This window comes from Delphinapterus leucas, chromosome 16, assembly GCF_059928025.1.
Source record: "Delphinapterus leucas isolate spDelLeu-1000000601 "Yukka" chromosome 16, BTC_Dleu_Yukka2, whole genome shotgun sequence".
Lineage (NCBI taxonomy): Eukaryota > Metazoa > Chordata > Mammalia > Artiodactyla > Monodontidae > Delphinapterus > Delphinapterus leucas.
Genome location: NC_143144.1, coordinates 33,355,588 through 33,373,260, shown reverse-complemented (window position 1 = coordinate 33,373,260; position 17,673 = coordinate 33,355,588). Strand labels below are relative to the sequence as shown.

The 17,673-nt window shown below is 54.9% G+C and overlaps 1 protein-coding gene across 2 annotated transcripts in view; it reads right to left on the bottom strand.

Annotated features, from left to right (window-relative positions):
- Positions 1–91: 91 nt before the first annotated feature.
- Positions 92–17,673, bottom strand: part of ANXA11 (annexin A11) — a 42,151-nt gene continuing 24,569 nt past the window's right edge. The window contains exons 2-16 of one of the 2 annotated variants that reach the window (XM_022590997.3): positions 17,294–17,356; positions 16,941–16,984; positions 15,631–15,743; positions 14,297–14,683; positions 12,903–12,990; positions 12,561–12,655; positions 11,820–11,933; positions 9,726–9,816; positions 9,258–9,337; positions 9,069–9,125; positions 7,263–7,356; positions 4,098–4,193; positions 3,021–3,079; positions 2,686–2,808; positions 92–875 (exon numbers count right to left, since the gene is read on the bottom strand). In XM_022590997.3, coding sequence (XP_022446705.1) covers positions 816–875; positions 2,686–2,808; positions 3,021–3,079; positions 4,098–4,193; positions 7,263–7,356; positions 9,069–9,125; positions 9,258–9,337; positions 9,726–9,816; positions 11,820–11,933; positions 12,561–12,655; positions 12,903–12,990; positions 14,297–14,683; positions 15,631–15,702 — 1,416 coding nt within the window. In that variant the 5' untranslated portion in view covers positions 15,703–15,743; positions 16,941–16,984; positions 17,294–17,356 and the 3' untranslated portion in view covers positions 92–815. The remainder of the gene's footprint in view (positions 876–2,685; positions 2,809–3,020; positions 3,080–4,097; positions 4,194–7,262; positions 7,357–9,068; positions 9,126–9,257; positions 9,338–9,725; positions 9,817–11,819; positions 11,934–12,560; positions 12,656–12,902; positions 12,991–14,296; positions 14,684–15,630; positions 15,744–16,940; positions 16,985–17,293; positions 17,357–17,673) is intronic. The other variant, XM_022590996.3, reaches the window with a different exon arrangement.

The window sequence follows — 17,673 nt, the reverse complement described above, 5'->3', positions numbered from 1 at the left end:
AGTCATAAAAATTTCCACCGGCTAGTAAGGCTGGACCCCTGCGCTACAGGGCAGAATCATGAAGCACAGGAAAACAGGCTGGCACCAGGTAAACACTTCCAGAACTGGCTGACTTTAATTTGGAAACAGCTTTCGGCCATCGACATTCAGGTTTAAGGCACATTCTCAATTACAAGTAACCTTGTCACTGGCAGGGAGCTGGCTTTGTTCTCGTGGTTTTGCGTGGAACAGATGACTTTCTGGCTTTTTTCTTTCCTAAAAAGGAGTGAGTTTGGCAATAACAAAGCTCATGACACATTCTCACCAGATGCAAAGCGTACTCTTAAAGGTTTTCCCTTTTACTCCTCAGTGAGGACATGGCGCCCCCAGTCCCCACCTGTCTCACCCAAACTGTGTATGCAGCAAAGACGTGTGCGCATCTGTCTGCAACGACTATATATTAAAAAAAAAAAAACCTCCAAATACACATACAACATTATATGACTAAAACGAAGCCAGGAGTTTAAGCCACAAGCAAAGGGGAATGACTGCATGAGTCAGGAAACAAAACGTCTACTTTAGCTGCAAGAGGCTGTGAGGAGTGGGGGTGGGGAGGAGGTATCCTGAGAAAGTTCAAGACCAACCCAGGTCCCTCAGCACGAGCACAAGACACGGATCAGGAGGGCAGGTGGGGGACGGGGCCAAGGTTCTACGGATGGTCCGCGCTGGGACACCAAGGGGTTTTTTGTGGATTTGTTACAAACAAACATTCTTTTGGCCTTTTCCTGGCATCGCTGTTGCCAGCAGGTGGACAGAAGTGACCCACCAGTCACCACTCAGTCGTTGCCACCACAGATCTTCAACAGTATCTTCCGGTAGTCCCCAGAAGTGTCCCCCTGGTCACAGAAACAAGTAAGGCATCAGTTAAGCGAGGCTCGGCCAATTCTGGCTTCCTGGCTCCTGATTTTCTTCTGCCCCAGGTGCCCTTACAGAGAGGCAGCCCCATCCTAGGAAATTCCCCACCGTGCTGGTGCCAGAGCAGGTGAGAGGCTCACACGCTGGCCTTGCAGGTGGCACAGGCCTTTGCCAACGCAGTTCAGCCTCCTGAGCCCTCCCATTAAAAAAGAGAAAGCTGGGGGCTTCCCTGGTGGCGCAGTGGTTGGGGGTCCGCCTCCCGATGCAGGGGACGCGGGTTCGTGCCCCGGTCCGGGAGGATCCCGCATGCTGCGGAGCGGCTGGGCCCGTGAGCCATGGCCGCTGAGCCTGCGTGTTCAGAGCCTGTGCTCCGCAACAGGAGAGGCCACAACAGTGAGAGGCCTGCGTACCGCAAAAAAAAAAGAGAGAAAACTGTACTCACCCGAATGATCAAAGTCAGAATTTGAAAAACAAATACAAAAAAATTTTAAATAGCCAAAACCCCCCCTACCCAGGGCTACCTACCAGTGGCCTTTGCCCAGTGCATTTCTGTTGCACTAAATTGGGATTATACCATAATGCACTACTGTGTCCTGTACAGGAAGTGTAATCTACTATGATACGACCGTCCAGTGAAGGGGACTGTTATTATTTGGGCATCCCAGTTCACACTGATATCCCCTCTATCTGAGTCCACTGCACTTACATTAGAAGTAAGGCCACACTTAGCTAATTTCTCATCATTTCCTGCCATCGTTTCCTTCCTTGAGGGCAAGGCCTGTTCGGTGCCCACAACCTACTGGCACACACAAGATACTTTGTGAATAATTACTAATTCTCTGCCATCAACAGCATTGCTTTTATATCCAAGAAAAGAGAGAGAAGCCTCTCTCAGTGACATGCCCAACATCAAACGTTAGTGAGTCTGAAATCAGGACCTGGGTGTGGTGACTTCAATTTCAAGGTTCATGTGAGTTCAGAAATTAAGTGTCAGACCCCCTGACCCCTGCCGCGACAGGAATCAATTTTATCAGACTGGCTCTGGCACAGTGATAAAACAGGAGCTAGTCTCTATCAGACACGTACATGTGTCACACAACATGCTTCACGTGGACCACCTCCTTTAAGACGCAACAGTCCTGGGCGGGGGGTACTATTATTATCCTCCTCTTAACGATGATGGAACTGGGGTTCAGGGAGGTTTAAGCAAGCTGCTTGAGATCACACAGTGAGCAAGTAGAAAAGCCAGAGCTGGACCCCAAGCAGTGTGACCCCCGAGCCCTCCCTCTGAACTGCCTTCCTGTGCTGCCTCCACCACAGAGCTGAGGGAGGGGACTAATCAGGGAGCTAGAGCCGCTCACCCTCCGGGGGGCTCGGGGCTTGAGTTCTCACTGATGGATCACAGACCCACAGGGTGGCTGGATTCTGAAGGCCAGGCACCAGGTGGGGGAGGTCCTGTGTTCCCTGATGCCGATTTTGGACCCTCCCCCCCACAACTGTTTACTGAACAGCAGATGTGCTGGATGCTGGGACACAGAGAGGGGCGACAGCAGGGTCAAGAGGCACCCTGCCATCAGGAGCTGACAACCTGCTGTTGTACAACCAGATGAACAAGTGAAAACTGAAGAGGGCAAGTACGAGGACCACAAACAAGATGCCCATACTTGGCTGAAGCCGAGCCCGCGAGAGCTCTGAGGAGGGAGAGTAAAGGGGACGGTGGGAGTGGCCAGGGAGGTCCGTGGGTGAGCAGGACGCCAAGAGGCAGCCCAGACAGCCCCCAGAGGCCCGTACCGTGATGTCGTGGTACAGGGACTTGCCGTACAGCCGCTTATACTCTGCTCTGATGTCCAGGAGGTCGATCTCGCTGCGAGACACCATGATGCGGATCAGGGTCCGGTCCTTGGTTCCTGCTCCCTAAAGAGAGTGGGCCCAGGGGCATGAGCAACGGGCCTCCTCACCGTCCACTTCCCCACCTTCCCTGGGCCCTGGGCCCCTCCCCGCCCCGGGGCCCTCTGTCCTCTTGGCTGAAGGGTGGCCCTCCTCATGCCTCCTCCCCTGAGCAAGGTCCCAGTCACGAGTGGGCTGAGACACCCCCCACCCAGACCCTGCACCTGGGGGTTACCTACCCTCATGGCCCTGTTGAGCCTTTCAGCAAAGAAGGCTGGGGTATTCTTAAGACATTTCACTAGAAGAGAGAAACACGGCATAACTCGATCTGCAGAAAACTCAGTCCAGGGTGACATGACGCACACAGCATCCTCTTAGGAGGCCGGATGCCAATCAAACACACCGCTGCATCCACCTTCCTCTCCCCTCATCTCCTCTAGGCTCAATTATCCTACAATCCTGGCTCCAGCCCTTTGGAACAGAGACATGCAGAGCCTGGACACCAACCCAACACATTTCCTGACAACCAGTGTGATGCAGGAAGCTGTGCAGGGAAGGAACGTGAATGGTGTGTGGAACCATGTTGCTGCTCAGGCAGGAGAGGACAGGCTGGAGATGCCATGACCCTCATGGAAAAGGATGGCCGAGCGGAACAAACATCTAACTAGGGTTCTCAGGCCACGATACCTACCATGGGGTACACAGGGAAATCTGTCCCATCCAGAAAGCTCCAAGAAAAGCAAAACAGAAGAAGGGCAAACCGTGATGTTCCCAAGTGGGTATAAAGAGGGGCCAACCCCTCAGGGTTGGGGGAGGGGGTAGGACGGACCTGGAGCCCATCAGGCCCTGCTCTGGAGGACATGACACAGGCACTGCAGGAAGTACACCAGTGTCCTGGGAGCTACGCCAGCTTTCCTTGCCCAGGGCCTGTTTTGCTGCTGCAAGTAAAAAAATCTTTCCACGTGTTTCCATCACAAACATCTGACAACTGCCTGCAGGGATGTATTTTTAGAGGAAACTTGGCAGGATATGCATCATCTTCCTCCGGGAGAACAGTTGGTCACGTTCCCACTAGTGCCCGCACTGCAGCTCCCTCCCCCAGGGCTGGGCTTGAAATATAAACAAGACACCTCCAGGACTACTGGGGGTACAACTATTCAGCAATCGAGAAGCAGCCTGATTTCCCACCATGTAGGCAACTGGATTTAGCAATCTTGGACCCTTTCACTATGATCTTCCTCAACCGGAGGGCGGGTGAGCACCCTGAAAACTCACAACACACGACAGCCCTGCAGCGGGCAGGCCAAGATACCTACCCACGGCCAGCATGCCCTGCTCCAGGTCCCCGGACATCTCCCGGCAGATGCTCTTCTCAATGTCACGGCCTGTCATTCGCTGATATTCGTTGAAAACTAGTGGCAAGACAGAGGGACATGTTATGGACTGAATTCTGTGCCCCCCCAAATTCCTTTGTTGAAGTCCTAGCTCCTAGGACTTCAGAATTTAACTGTACTTGGAGATAGTCTTAAAGAGGTAATTAAGTTAAAATGAGGCCCTTAGCGTGGGTCCAAATCCAATCTGATTGGTATCTTTATAAGAAAAGGAGATTAGACACACAAGAAAACACCAGGGCTGCAAACTCAGAGGAAAGATCACACGCGGACACAGCAAGAAGGGGGTCGTCTGCAAGCCAAGAGGAGCGGCCTCAGGAGAAACCATGGCTGCCAGCACCTTCATCTTGGACTTCCAGCCTCCAGAACTATGAGAAACTATGAGAACTATGAGAAAATAGATTTCTGTTGTTTAAGCCACACAGTCTGTGGTATTTTATTACGGCAGCCCTACCTGACTTGTACAGGACACGTGGTGAGGAGGCCTCTGCCCCTTCCCAGAGCCCACCTCTCGCCCTCTGCTCCCGGTGCCCTGGACGGCCCCAGTGACCACACCTGCTCAGCTCTCAAGTTGGCCAGTTCTTTGCCCCAGGGAGAGTGCACCCGCCCCCCCGCCCCCCAGGACTGCTCACCGTCCCCTTACCAGCACTGCCCTCGCCACTGCTCACCCATCACACCTCAATCCCTGGTCCAGGAGCCCTGACACCGATAGTCTCTCCCCAGATCCCCGCACCTCCAGTCCCAGCCCTGCTCCGTCATTCTATGTGCCAATCTTTCCCAGTCTGACGGTGAGCGAACGCCCATCCAGTGCCCCAGCTTACCCTGGGATGGGCCGAGCACCCACAGGAAGTGTGGGCTGTGGGTTCCGAGAGAGGCAGGTGTGCCATGGAGACCTGAGTCCTAATTTGAGCTCTGCCCCAGGATATAAACCTCCTCTTCCCCAGCCAGGGTCTCAGTTTCTATCTGTGTTCTCCAAACTGCTGTGATTTGCATATCAGTATCATGATTTCTGCTACATCTGTATCCAACTTCATTACTTACTATTTTCTTCCGATCAGCTCCTCTTTCCCCCTGACTAATAACATTTGTGAAAGCGGGGGTTTGATGTGCTACAGATATATTCCATACTCATTAAAATAAGCAACGATTAAGATGAGCATATGCTCGCTCGCGCTCCAGTACAGAATAGAGCAGAGGTTAAAAAGTGTGCTCTGGAGGCAGGCGGCCTGAGTTCAAACCCCAGCTCTGCCACGTTACCACCTGGGTAGCTGACTTCCCCAACTGCCCTTTGCCAGCTTCCTCATCTGCGAAACAGGAGAATGGCCCCTATTCGCACGTATTGAAGACTCAGTGCCCGCACAGAGCGGGCGCGGCGATTTCACCCACCCACGCTGCTAAGTGTGGTCATCGTTCTCTGTCCTCACCTGCCCTCTCATATTCGCCGCTGACACTGCTGGTTTCCAGGATGCCCCTTTCTTTGGGTGCCCCTTCTAATTCTCCTGCAATGGCCAGGGCCCTGTCCTCAGACTGCTTGGTCTCCCTCCCGTCTCCCTCTGAAGGGACCTCTTGCAGTCCCAGAGCCTCAAACTCCTTCGACCCACTCATAGTTCCCAAACTGCCATCTCTAGCCCAGACCTCTCCTGGCCTCTGGCCTCGCAGACCCGTTGCCTACATGGTATCTGTGGCTCAAGGCTCCTGACTTCCTTCCCTCCTAAAGCCTACTCCACGCACAGCTTCCCAGTCTTGGTCGAGGGCCCCCTCCCCTCTTCCACTGACTCAGCAGGAACAAACCCCGTGTCATCCCTGACTCCTTTCTCTCTCTCACACTCCACGTCCAGTTCATTGGCAAACAGGGCCAGAATCTGAGCGCTTCTTGCCACCTGCCCCTGCCAGCTGGTCCCAGCCACTGTCACTTCTCCCCTGGAGTTACTGCGGCAGCCTCCTAACTGGTTTCCTGCTCTGCCATTGATCCCTTCTCTCTTCTCAACACAACAGCCAGGACACTCACAGAACCTAAGTCAAATCACATCTCTCCTTCACTCAGAGCCCTCCAATGGCCTCCTGTTTTATTCAGGGTAAACACCTAAGTCCATGCAATTGTCATCAGGGCTTCCTACCGTCTCTGACCTCACCTCCTCCTATGCGCACTCACTCCATCTACTCCACCTCACCAGCCCCTTTTACTGTTTCTCGGTTGCACTGGGAACCCCATGCTCAGGGCCTTTGCACCTGCAACTCCTCCATGTTTTGTTTTTTTTTTGCTGTACGCAGGCCTCTCACTGTTGTGGCCTCTCCCGTTGAGGAGCACAGGCTCTGGACGCGCAGGCTCAGTGGCCATGGCTCACGGGCCCAAACGCTTCGTGACATGTGGGATCCTCCCGGACTGGGGCACAAACCCGTGTGCCCTGCATCGGCAGGTGGACTCTCAACCACTGCACCACCAGGGAAGCCCCCTTCATGTTTTTAACTCAAATGTCATTACCCCAGTGAGGAATGCCCCCAGCACCCTCCGACGCCTTTATCACTTCCTATCCCAGTTTCGAACTTATTCTTCTCTAAAGATTTACCAACTGGTACAGATTGTATTTGATTTTTGTTTACTGCCAGGCTCCCCAAACAAGGTGAACCCCCTGAGAACAGAGATTCTGCAGTGCCCGTTCCCTACACCTACTCCATGACCTGGCACGTGGCAGGAGCTCAGTTTATATTTGTTGAAGGAAAGAGTAAATAAGTGTTACTTAGTACTATTAATTGTGATGTTTACTTTTTATGCCACACTTTGGAAACCACTGGGTCAGGTGCTCTTGAAGGCTCTCTCAACTCTAATATTCCACATTATAGCAGATAAAGATACCAGCCAACAGGAGGCTCCCATTTGTCTAACCTCCTCCCTTGCTTTCCTGCAGAGCGGGATATGCTTGCAGACTCAGGAAACCGCTGATAATATCTTTTAAATCTCCACCAGGGGGCTCTTTCAAGGAAGTGAAAGGCCCATGCAGAGCGGAACTGCTAAGTGTTCCTGCAAGCTGTTTCCTGCCATACCTCATGTGACCTCATTACCTGGCTGCAGGGAGGCCGGGACTGCCTTACCTGCCACCAGGTGGGCCCGGCTCCGGGAGCACAGAACTGCATTGAACTTGGACTCATCTGTTCCGAGGCGATTCTCTCCAGCTGCATAGAGCTCCTGGACAGAAGAGGGACAGATAGACATGCAATGCAGACCTCACCCCAGACTCCAGGCCCAGGTCACCGAGGAGAGCTGGGCAGAGTCTCCAAGCCCTACAAGCCCAGAGGGGAGGGAAAGGGGGGCAGGGCCCCAGCTGAGCTCCATTCACTGTGCCGAAGTAGACACCATCCACACATCCTCTCACTAAGCCAGGAGAGCCAAGGCCGTGGGGGCCCAGGACAGGCAAGGAACAGCTTTAACCCAACCAAGGGAGCAGCAGCACAGAGGAAAACATGGGCTTGAGACCTAGCTCTTCTACCCACTTGCCACGGGACTCTAGGCAGGCTACCGGCCCTCTCTGAACTTCAGTTTCCTCATCTCTAAAACACGAAGTTTGGATTAGATTCGGGGTCACAAACCTGAAAGCCCAAAGGGGCCAGCTGGGTAACTTAAATGCAGGAATCAGGCCAGCTGTAAGGCCAGAGTGGTGGGGACCATGCAGAGAGGCAGTTACTTCTCAGCCGAGTACATGACAGAGGAACAAGGCTCACAGCTGCCTGACCCATTTTTCATGAGGAACCAGAAACCCCGATATCTACGTGAAATTTCTCAATCTTTAAAAGCAGTTTCCCTATCTATAAGCGGGAACACATGAGACAATAATTATAACAACAACTGATAGATCGCAGTTGTGGATGTGGGATTTTATGTGACAGGTGCTTGACTGCCGTTTCACTGCATACACTGTTATGTTTGCAAATGGGGAGAATTTGTACTTTCCTGTTCGGTTTTTGAAGGTTTGAGCCCAATCTATTTGCCAATTTGCAACCCTTGTACCAGATGGCTCAAAAGTGCCTTCCAGGCCTCAGATAGCAGCTCTTGGATCTAAAGGCACTGATACTTGAGGGCAGAAGGTGGCCATCAGGGGCTCAGAGACCCCACAGGTCGAGGTGAAGCCGAGCAGGTCCAGACCTAGGAAGGCAGAGCAGTAGGCACGAGACCCTGCAACCAAGGCAACTTCTGCCTCAGCTGGGAGAAGGCCTGGACAGGAAACAGAAACTGGAAGATCCCCACTGGGGCAAGAGCTGGAGCCCAGGACTCTGGCGATATCCAGCCCTGAGTCCAGTTATAGGGATGGGTGTCCCAAGCCAGGGAGACGTTAAGTGAGCGGTCTGGGACTAGGGCAGAGGCAGGCACCATCTGGGCACAGAGAGTGAGCCCTTGCCCAGACTCTGCCTCCAGGTTTCTCTGGACACAATGCTCAACCTCTCTGGGCCTCAGTGTCCTTACCTGGAAAGCAAATGGGCCAGACCAGAAGAGTGGTTCTCTTCCAGCCCTTACAAGAGGGCACTACGGAAGTCCTCTGACATATGACAGAGACAAGGAGCCTACTGGCAGCTCCTGGTGAATGCAGCACCCTGGGGGGCGGGAGCAGTGAGGTGGGGAGAGGCACACCCAGCTCCATCCCACCAGGAAGCCAGGGCTCTCTCCAGCCAGAACTGCTATGGTCTGAATTCATTAGTGGGAAACCCAAACTCCTCTGGAGAGGCACTCGGACTCCTGAACCGAGAGAGGAAACAGCCAGAGACTGTTCCCCTGCGAAACTCACAGCATCTGGAATCCACTCCTTATCTGTTGCTCTTTCAATCCCAGAACCCCTCCCTTGTGACACAAGAAAGTGGAAGACACTCCCCTGCTCAGGAAGCCAGGTGAGCGGCCACCACACTCACTTGCACATCTCTCTGGACGAGCGTCATGTCCACGTTTGTGCTTTCATCCCGGTTTCCCTGAAAGGAAGCAGGCTGTGAGGTCAAGGTCACTCCTTGGAGTCGCACCCCTCCCTCCCTGTTCCTCCTCCCCATGGCCCAGAGATCCACCTCTCCTTGCTGTGGGCCCGATCTCTGCCCTGGGAAAGGTACCTGAGAGAGAGAGATGAGGAGCCGCTGGAAGTGCCCTGACGTGTCGCTCCGAATGGCCTCCTCCAGGGCCTTTTTGAATTCTAAAAGGGAGACACAGGAAAGGGCTGCCCTGTAGCCCAGTGGACCAAGCTGCACACTGCACACAGTTAACAGTGGGCTCTGGCATGAGGAGACAGGTGGCCCACGTGGCCCCCAGGAACAAACAACCGGAGATCAGGAGGGGCTGTGACTTCCGGGCTGACCTGGCCCCAACCTCGCCCAGGAGGTTTTCCCCAGCGCCCCCTTACCTCAGTCACCTGCTCCAGTGTAAACAGCAGGCAGGGCTGGGTCTGGGAGGGAATCCCAGTGTGTTAGGGGTGGCAGGAGATAAGGAGGCCAGGAAGGAAGAGAGGCCCTGGGAGAGGGTGTGGCCAAGGCCCTAAAAGCACAGGGTTCTGCAAGGGGCAGAGGGCCCGGGGCCAGCCTAACCTGTCTTGTAGACTCTGTTCAATTCCCGGATGTGCTCATTGCTGCGGGAGGCCAGGATCTCGATCAGGCAGGCTTCATCAGTGCCTGCCCCCTGGGAGGCAGACAGCACAACAAAGCACAGGCTTGTTACAGCCTCCTCCCTGGCACTCAGGATCCCCCGGGGCACAAACCCCAGAGACAGGCCACAGACACAGACTCGCCCATCGTGCTGCTGCTGCGGCCCGGGCCTGAAGCAGCCAGCCTCCCCTCTGCAGTCCCAGGAAGGTACCAGTAATGACAGCAACACGGTGATAAGCAGAGATCATGGGAAGGAACATCCCCATTCCACCCGCCAGGACACTGAGAATTAGAGAAGTGTAGTAACCTGTTCAAGGCCACACAGTAAATGGTGGGGTTGAGAGGTGGACCTGGATCTGTTTTATTCCAAGTTCAGCCCATGAATGAGATGAGAAGCAACTGAGAAAATGGGTTTAAAGCGAGAGCATGACATGTGGGAAAACGTGAGTCCTAGAGTGGACTGTGGAGCATCTGGAGACACCTAGGAGAAGGCAGCAACATCGAGGATGGAAGAGATGAGCGAGTCAGGGACAGTGAGGAGGCAGAGGACAGGGTCAGTAGCCTGGTTTCTATGTCAGGTTGAATCTTGGTTCTGCTGGTCACTAGCTGTGTGACCTTGGGCATGTCACTTCACCTCTCTGTGCCTCAGGTTCCTTGACCATAAAATGGAAGTGATTCTGCAGGCAGACAGAGTAGGGTGTCCCCAGAGCAAGAGAACCAGGAATGGCTTTCTTGACATAAGAGAAACCATTTTTAGCCTAAGCTATCTTGTGATCTAAGCCTGGCCACAGTACTTGCCCTTAAAGGAACAAAAGAACAATAGGAAAGATAACAAATCAGATGTAAAGACTCCCAGCTCTGTTTCAATGGTAAAGACTAGCCTGAAGCACTTTCTTGAGCTGTTGGCAGAATTTAAACCCCCTTGGGCACTCAACCACCAAATCAACTGGAACCTAAGGGATGAAGAGGTTGGCCTTTTCAAGTTTGGACTCTGTGGACCACCCAAGCCCCTTCATGAATATGCATGTGCCTTTAGCTTAAAACTTCCCCAGTTTTGCAGTTCCGGGAGATAACGGCTTTGGGAAAGATCCCCAATGTTCTTACTTGCTGCAAGTAATAAATCTTTCCTTGTCTCGCTCTTTGGCTTGGCTGGGTCTCTTGACAGCCACAAAAAGGCGAACCCAGTTTCAGGTAACATCTTCGTGGGGGCAAGAAAAGTCACTGTGCCTATCAGGCCCCTGAGGAATGTTAGATTCCTTCTGCGGCACCTGCTCAGTTCACAAGGACTCCCCTGTCTGTGGGTGTGGCCCCTCCCCATCCACAGGACACCTGCTGGGGGTCTTGGGAGCCACAGGACTGTACAAAACGTGCAGGACCCTCCGCTTGGTCATAACTGATTGAACTAGGGGGATACTAAACCCAAACGAAGCCCATCAGAACCTGCCCCCATTTGGAATTTGAACCAAGGGACAGCTGGCCTCTTCTGTAGCTGGATCTCTGACAGGTACATGGAGAGGGGTCGACAGGGATGCTGTGCTAAGGAAGGAGAGGCACAGAAGCAGACGGAAGAATGAAGCACACTCAAGAAGCAGCAGAGATGAGAGAGAAAAGTCTGCCCGGCCCCCGGCCCTCGCCAAGCCAGGCTGCTGTTCCGCTTAAGCTCCTCAAGTGTGTTCCTGTTATCTGCTAACAACAGAGTCCTAATGAATGAGGATACAATCCACACCTCCCACTCTTATCACTGCATCACTAGCTCCCTCTGCAACCCCAGCTCCCCAGCTCCCACTGTGTTTTTAAGGTGGAGAGACTTAGATGCTCCCTGATGATGAATGACGCCTCATTTGCCTCTTGTGGGAGCCACCAGAAGTTCCCCTTCCTACAGCACTTGGACTCCAACCGGGAGGGTCCAGGAGCCGTGCTGACAACCGTAGCTAATAAGTGAGCGAAGACACACCACGTGACCCAGGCCTTTCCCGGGGCTGTATGTCCACACGGGTACACACACACACACACACACACACACACCCGCATACACACCTTGATGGCTTCCTTTATCTCATAAGCATCAAAGAGGACCGGGGTCTTCATCAGGGCCAAGACTGTCTTCTCAAAGTTTCCTGACAGTTCAGATTTCAGATCTTTGATCAAATCCTGATTGGACATTCAGACAAACAAACAAAACCTATTTTCAGAATCCACAGGAGGTGACCAACAGGGACAATATCCCAGATCCAGGGACCAGCAGCATCTGGAGAAGAGCCAAACCTCAGGCCCCGGCCAGACCTGCAAAACCAGAGCTCGCATTCAAACCAGATTCCGAGGGGACTCATGGCCATTAAAGCAGGAGAGGCACCGGGCCAGAACACTAGCCTATATGTACCCAGTGGTTACCTATCTAAAGATCTGAAAGCCCCCCAAATCAAAATATGGCCCCCGTGCATTTGTTCAGTACTTAAAGCCTCTTCCTTCAAAGGGAAATAACTTGCCCATGGTCTTGGTGAGTCGTGCACAGCCAGACTGGAACCCAGATTCCTGGGCGCCTCTCATCAAACCTCAGTACCCTGTGGACTCTGGAATTTCTCCTTCAGAGCATCCTTTGCTTCTAGAAGATGCCATCAGCTGAGAGACAGCAGGAAATGCCCTAATGTGCCTTATGGTTTGTCCAGGAGATCCAGACCCACTAGGCCCCAAGGAAAAGCAGGAGTAGGGCTGTGCTAGAGGATATGCCTTAAGTCAGGAGGGACCCCACCCCCACCCCGCCATCTCGCCAACACTCACCTTCCCATAAGCTGTCTTGAAGGACAGGAGGATCTGCTGCCGCTGCTTGTTGGAGCGACTCCCCAGGCAGTCAGTGATGGCCTGCTCATCAGTCCCTGGAGGAAGGAGAGGTGGGAGTGGGCAGGGCTGGGGGTCGTGCGGATGCTCTGCGGCTACAGACTTTCCTGGCCTGGGTCTTCCAATTCTCCTGGGCATCCCAACTGCACCCCCATATCCACCTTCTCTTCCTCCACCACTGGGGCCAGGCTGCCTCCACCCAGCGACCCCAGCCCACAGAGCCACTGTGTAACTGCCTAGGGAGTCGGGGGGTGATTAGGACTCGCACCACCTGGGGTCTCTCACCAAAGCCCTTCATGGCCTTCCGCAGGACCTCGGCGTCTCGCAGGGGGTCAAACCCAGGAGCATCTGTGATGGTGCCTCGGTTTCCAAACTGCTCAGACAGACAGACAGTAAGAATGCTATATCCCCCAGATGTGAGACTGCCTGCCCCAGACTCTGGAAATGACCTTTCCTCTAAAACTTGGGGTACCTGAAGGAGTCTGCAGTCAACAGCACAGGGGACTCGACAATGAGTCGGCCTAACGTGACCATTACCTGTCCTGGCACTGAAACGTCTGCCTGGCTCCCGTGGCTAGGAGCCCACCTAGAGCTGAGTCCTGATGCTGAGAATCTACCCTATGCCCGGGTCCTCCAGGCCTGGGCCCGGGCTCTTAATGAAGGGGAGGCCTCGGGAACAGGGGTGCAGCCTCTCCTCAAGGCCTCGGCACCACAGCACACATCAGGGCTTGCCTCACGGGCCTGCTTAGTCCGCCTTCGTGCACACGAGAAACCGGTGTTCCCTCTGGGATGCAGGTGTCCAGCCTTCACGATGGTACATGCCGCCCTGCTACCTCTCGGACTAGTTCTCATTTCCCAGCACTGTTTTCTGGACTCTACGGCCTGCTTGCCTGCTGGACTCCTTCCTGGCATGACAGCTACACTCCAAGCAAACTTGATTTTTCCTGCCGAAACTCTCCCTTGGTGGATTATCTAGTATAAACTGGTTTTAACAGAGTTAAGGAGATAAGCTGAGAGAAAAGAATAAGGGGGAAGGCAGAGAGGGAGGATGCAGAGCAGGGCAGGGGTAGGGGGATGTGTGGGTGTGAGGGAGGGAGGGGAAGGGACCCTCTGACTAAAAATAGTAGTCAACCACATACCACTAGCCCTGTGCTTGGCTGGTTTCACTGTGTAACCATGACAATGAATTCTAGGCTCTGCAAACATGAACTGCTCTCCAAAATGAGCCAAGAGCAGCCCTGAAAGAACTGCCAACAATCTTCCCTACCCAAAGGAGCTGGTTTTCAGAATCCTCTGAGGCTAGTCTGGGAGGGCACATCCGGGGGACTGAAAACTAAGAGCCACTGGGCAAAGGCCTTGAGACCAGTTCTTACAAAACCCAGGCAGTAAATAACACCAGACGAATGAAGAGTACCCGGAGGCATTCAGACCCAACTCCCACAGGGACCATCTAACAAGCTGGGACAAAGACGGTAGCTCCCTAGGTCCTCAGGCGTACAAACAGGGAATGGGGAGTCTGTGAGGAAGTGACACTGAAAACTACAAGTTAGAGCTGGAGGACCTAGTCCTCCCCCGTCCCCTGCACGGTCCCCAGCCCTGCTGGCAGAGGACACTGGGCCACATGTCTTGGGCCCTTGGAGCCAGGACTGGACAGAGAGTAGCACAAAGTTGGCACTCACCTGGGCTGGGGGCACAGCAGGGGTGACGGTCCCGGACCCAGTGCATCCTGGGTAGCTTGGCACCGGCTGCTGTCCCGGAGGTGGCATTGGCGACTGCCCAGGGTAGGTCATGGGCGGCTGTCCAGGGTAGGCCCCCGAGGGCTGCTGCCCAGGGGGCGGCATGGGCTGGCCTGACACAGGGGCCCCTGGGTATGGCGGATACGAGGGCATCCCAGAGGGCGGGTTTCCTCCAGGGGGTGGGTACATTCCATATGGAGGAACAGGCTGCTGGGCGGAAGGGGAATGCCCAAAACCCCCCGGGGGGACGGGAGGGTAACCACCCCCAGGGGGCCCCGGGTACAGGTTTGGCACGTTGGCTCCTCCGAACGTCCCGGACATGTTGGCAGCCTGAAAGTCCACGAAGCAAGAGGCTTAGACTAACAGCCCCTGAGGGGCACAGCCATACTCCGTCCATCTGCCCTTCCCCGCCCTGAGCCCTGCAGTGGGCACCCAGGAGCCACACTCAGCTCAAGCCAAGTCCGAGCACCACCAGCTTCTCAGCAAGGCCCACCTTGCCCACCCACCTTGTGCTACACGCCCTCTACCTGCACTGCTGACCCCCTTTACCTGCCCTGTGCCCAAAGAACCCACACTCGCTCTAACACCACACCGTTTCCTTATGCTACCGTCTGTCTCTTCCCAGTGGATGGTAAGTACTCCCAGGCTGGGATTTTTCTATCTCCAGTGCCTAGAATGGGCCTGGCGCAAATTAGACTGTGGAGTGGTTACACTGTTTACATTGAGCATCCATTTGTTTTTAGATGATAAAATATGCTATTCTAACAAGCGAATCAACAAAAGTAGCATGTGCGTCCGTGCTACCTGGCACCTGCTGCCAGGCCCAACCAGGACAGTCATCCACGTGTACCAACAGCCCCCGCACGCATGTGGCCACCTGCACATGGCACATGCATGCACACACAGGTGCACACCCTCACCCCTCTATCCCTACGCTGAGCTCATACAGAAGGTGCTCGATGCATACTCCACAAAGGCCCCACCCCTACCCAATCCCCCAGAGCTGAAAGGGACCTGGAAGACCATGTGGCCCAATGCATTCCCCCACCGCTCATTTTACAGACGGGAAAATCAAGATGCAGAGAGGGACAGTGAGCCGGTGAGAGCCCTGATGGAAACCGTCATGTCCTAAGATACAGCTTAACACCCTCGGCGCCCACAGATACACACGCACGTGCACACACCACCCCCCTGACACCACGGAAGCCAGCAGCCTTTCTCCCTCTGGCCACGCCGGTGTGGCCCCCGGGGCAGCCCAGCAGGAGGGCTGGACTCACCATTCCCGAGAGGTAGTCCTGGTTGAACTGCCCTGCGTAGGTGGCCACGTTATCCAGCCCGATGGGGGGCATGTTGGGTGGTGGGTAGCCAGCACCTCCCCAGGCACCGCCACCTGAAAGCAACACCAGGCCTGTCAGCGCCCCTGCGGCTCCCCAGCAGGACAAGGCAGAGACATCAAGCTCCCAGGTGGTCGGAGGGGAAGCCAAGCAGAGCCGCGGACAGTCCTATATAGACCACACGGCAAACACTCGGGCAACAAAGTCTAGCCAGATCCCGCTGCCAGAGGAAGGGAGGAGGGAACCTTCAATTCGGTGTTCAGCAAACACTCCCAAGACCCTCTGTGGGTATTAAGGTAGGAGGGCCAAGGGCAGACCTGCCCTCCTGGGCTCACCCCTATGGAGTGGGAGTATAGACATAAAGACAGGTCACTCGGGGACACTGTGCCAAGCCCAGGGCAGCGGCAAGCTCAGGGATCACTGAGAGTCCACAGTGATGGAGAACCATGGCGGGGGCGGGTGGGCGTCGGGGTGGGGTGTCCTGCCAATCTGGCTGGGTGCTGTCATCACAAGTCTGTAAGGGGCAGGGAGAGGCAGGATGACAGGATGGAGGGAGACAGGGCTCGGTTATGGAAAACAGACACCTGTCCTTGTCAGGGGACAACAGGGGAACAGCAGTAAAGACCCCCAGCTCTGAACCCATCGAGACCCGGGTATGTGCCCTGGGGCAAGGCACTCAACCACCCTGGCTCAGTTTCCTCAGGTGAAGTGGGGATAATTGGTGTTTGCCTCAAATTGCTGTTAGGAGGATTAAGAGAGTTAATGCCGGGCAGGGCTTAGCTGGGAGCCCGGCGAGCATTCATATGTTACAGCTGTCACCATGACAAGCAGCACGGCAGCTAGGCAGCTAGCATCATCCTGCGGGCTGTTGGCCTGTTAGATGCAGCCCTGTCCATGACAGCGAAAAGGCCCTGAGGGCCTCGTGTTTGGCTTTCCAGCCCCAGGGCTCCGGGATACTCAGGACGGAGCTCTCCCGGAATCGCCCGCCTGCTCCCTCTCTTGCTGCTCAGGTGATGACAGAGGTGGCAGTGGTAGGACATGGGTGCCTGACCAGCTGGCGCAGCCTCCCTGCTATCGGGCCACAGGAGCAGCTGCAGCAGTAACGTCTGACCCTTAGCAACTGCCTCCACTTCCTCCCTCTGCAGGGGCCCTGCAGCTGGGAAACCACACACCTTGAGCGCAGGGCAAGAGAAGCGACAATGGGCAATCGTCACCTACGAGTGCTCCAGAGGACACTGTGCCACAGGCTTTACCTGGCTATCGTGTTCTTGTCTGGGCCAGCCCAGTGATGGAGATGCTTGAAGCCATTTGCAAAGGAGAAAATTGAGTCTCAGAGAACGGTACACGTTTGTCTGCTGCTATCAGCTAATAAGGCAAGAGATCAGGGCCTGGCCTGGTCCTGGCTTTCCAGAAGTGGCTTCAAACCCTGACCTCGCCTGGCCCCAAGGTCCAAGCTCTTCTCCAGCCCCTCCCCCGCCTGGCTGCACTGTGGGGGTCCGAAGGGAGCAAGGAAATAACTGGAAAACACCATCACTCCTCCCCTCTCCACTCTTGGGCCCTGAGCAGAGAGGGCGTTCCCTCCCTCGCCTGCCCCAGACCCTCTTACCTGGTGCAGCTGGCGGGTAGCCGCCTGTGGGCGGGGGGTAGCCTGGGTAGCTCATGGTTAGATCTGAAAGGAAAGAGGAAAGTGTGTTCAGGCTCTGCCGGGGGCTCTCACCAGTCTTACCGGAGAACAGTGTCAGCCGCAAGCTGGCCCTTGCAGGAGGAGCTGCATCAGGCCTGACCCATGGCGGGCAGCCCAGCTCACCCTGTACCTGCTGGGCCCCCGCCAGCAACAGCAACCGGGGGCATTACAGGATTCACCACCCATGAACCAGTGAGTTTCCCTGAAAACCCCTTTCACCCAAGCTCCATTCCCACTTCTGCTGACAAGGGATGCAGCACGTGTGTGAAGCTCTTCTCCCACCTCATTCTCAGGGGGGTCCA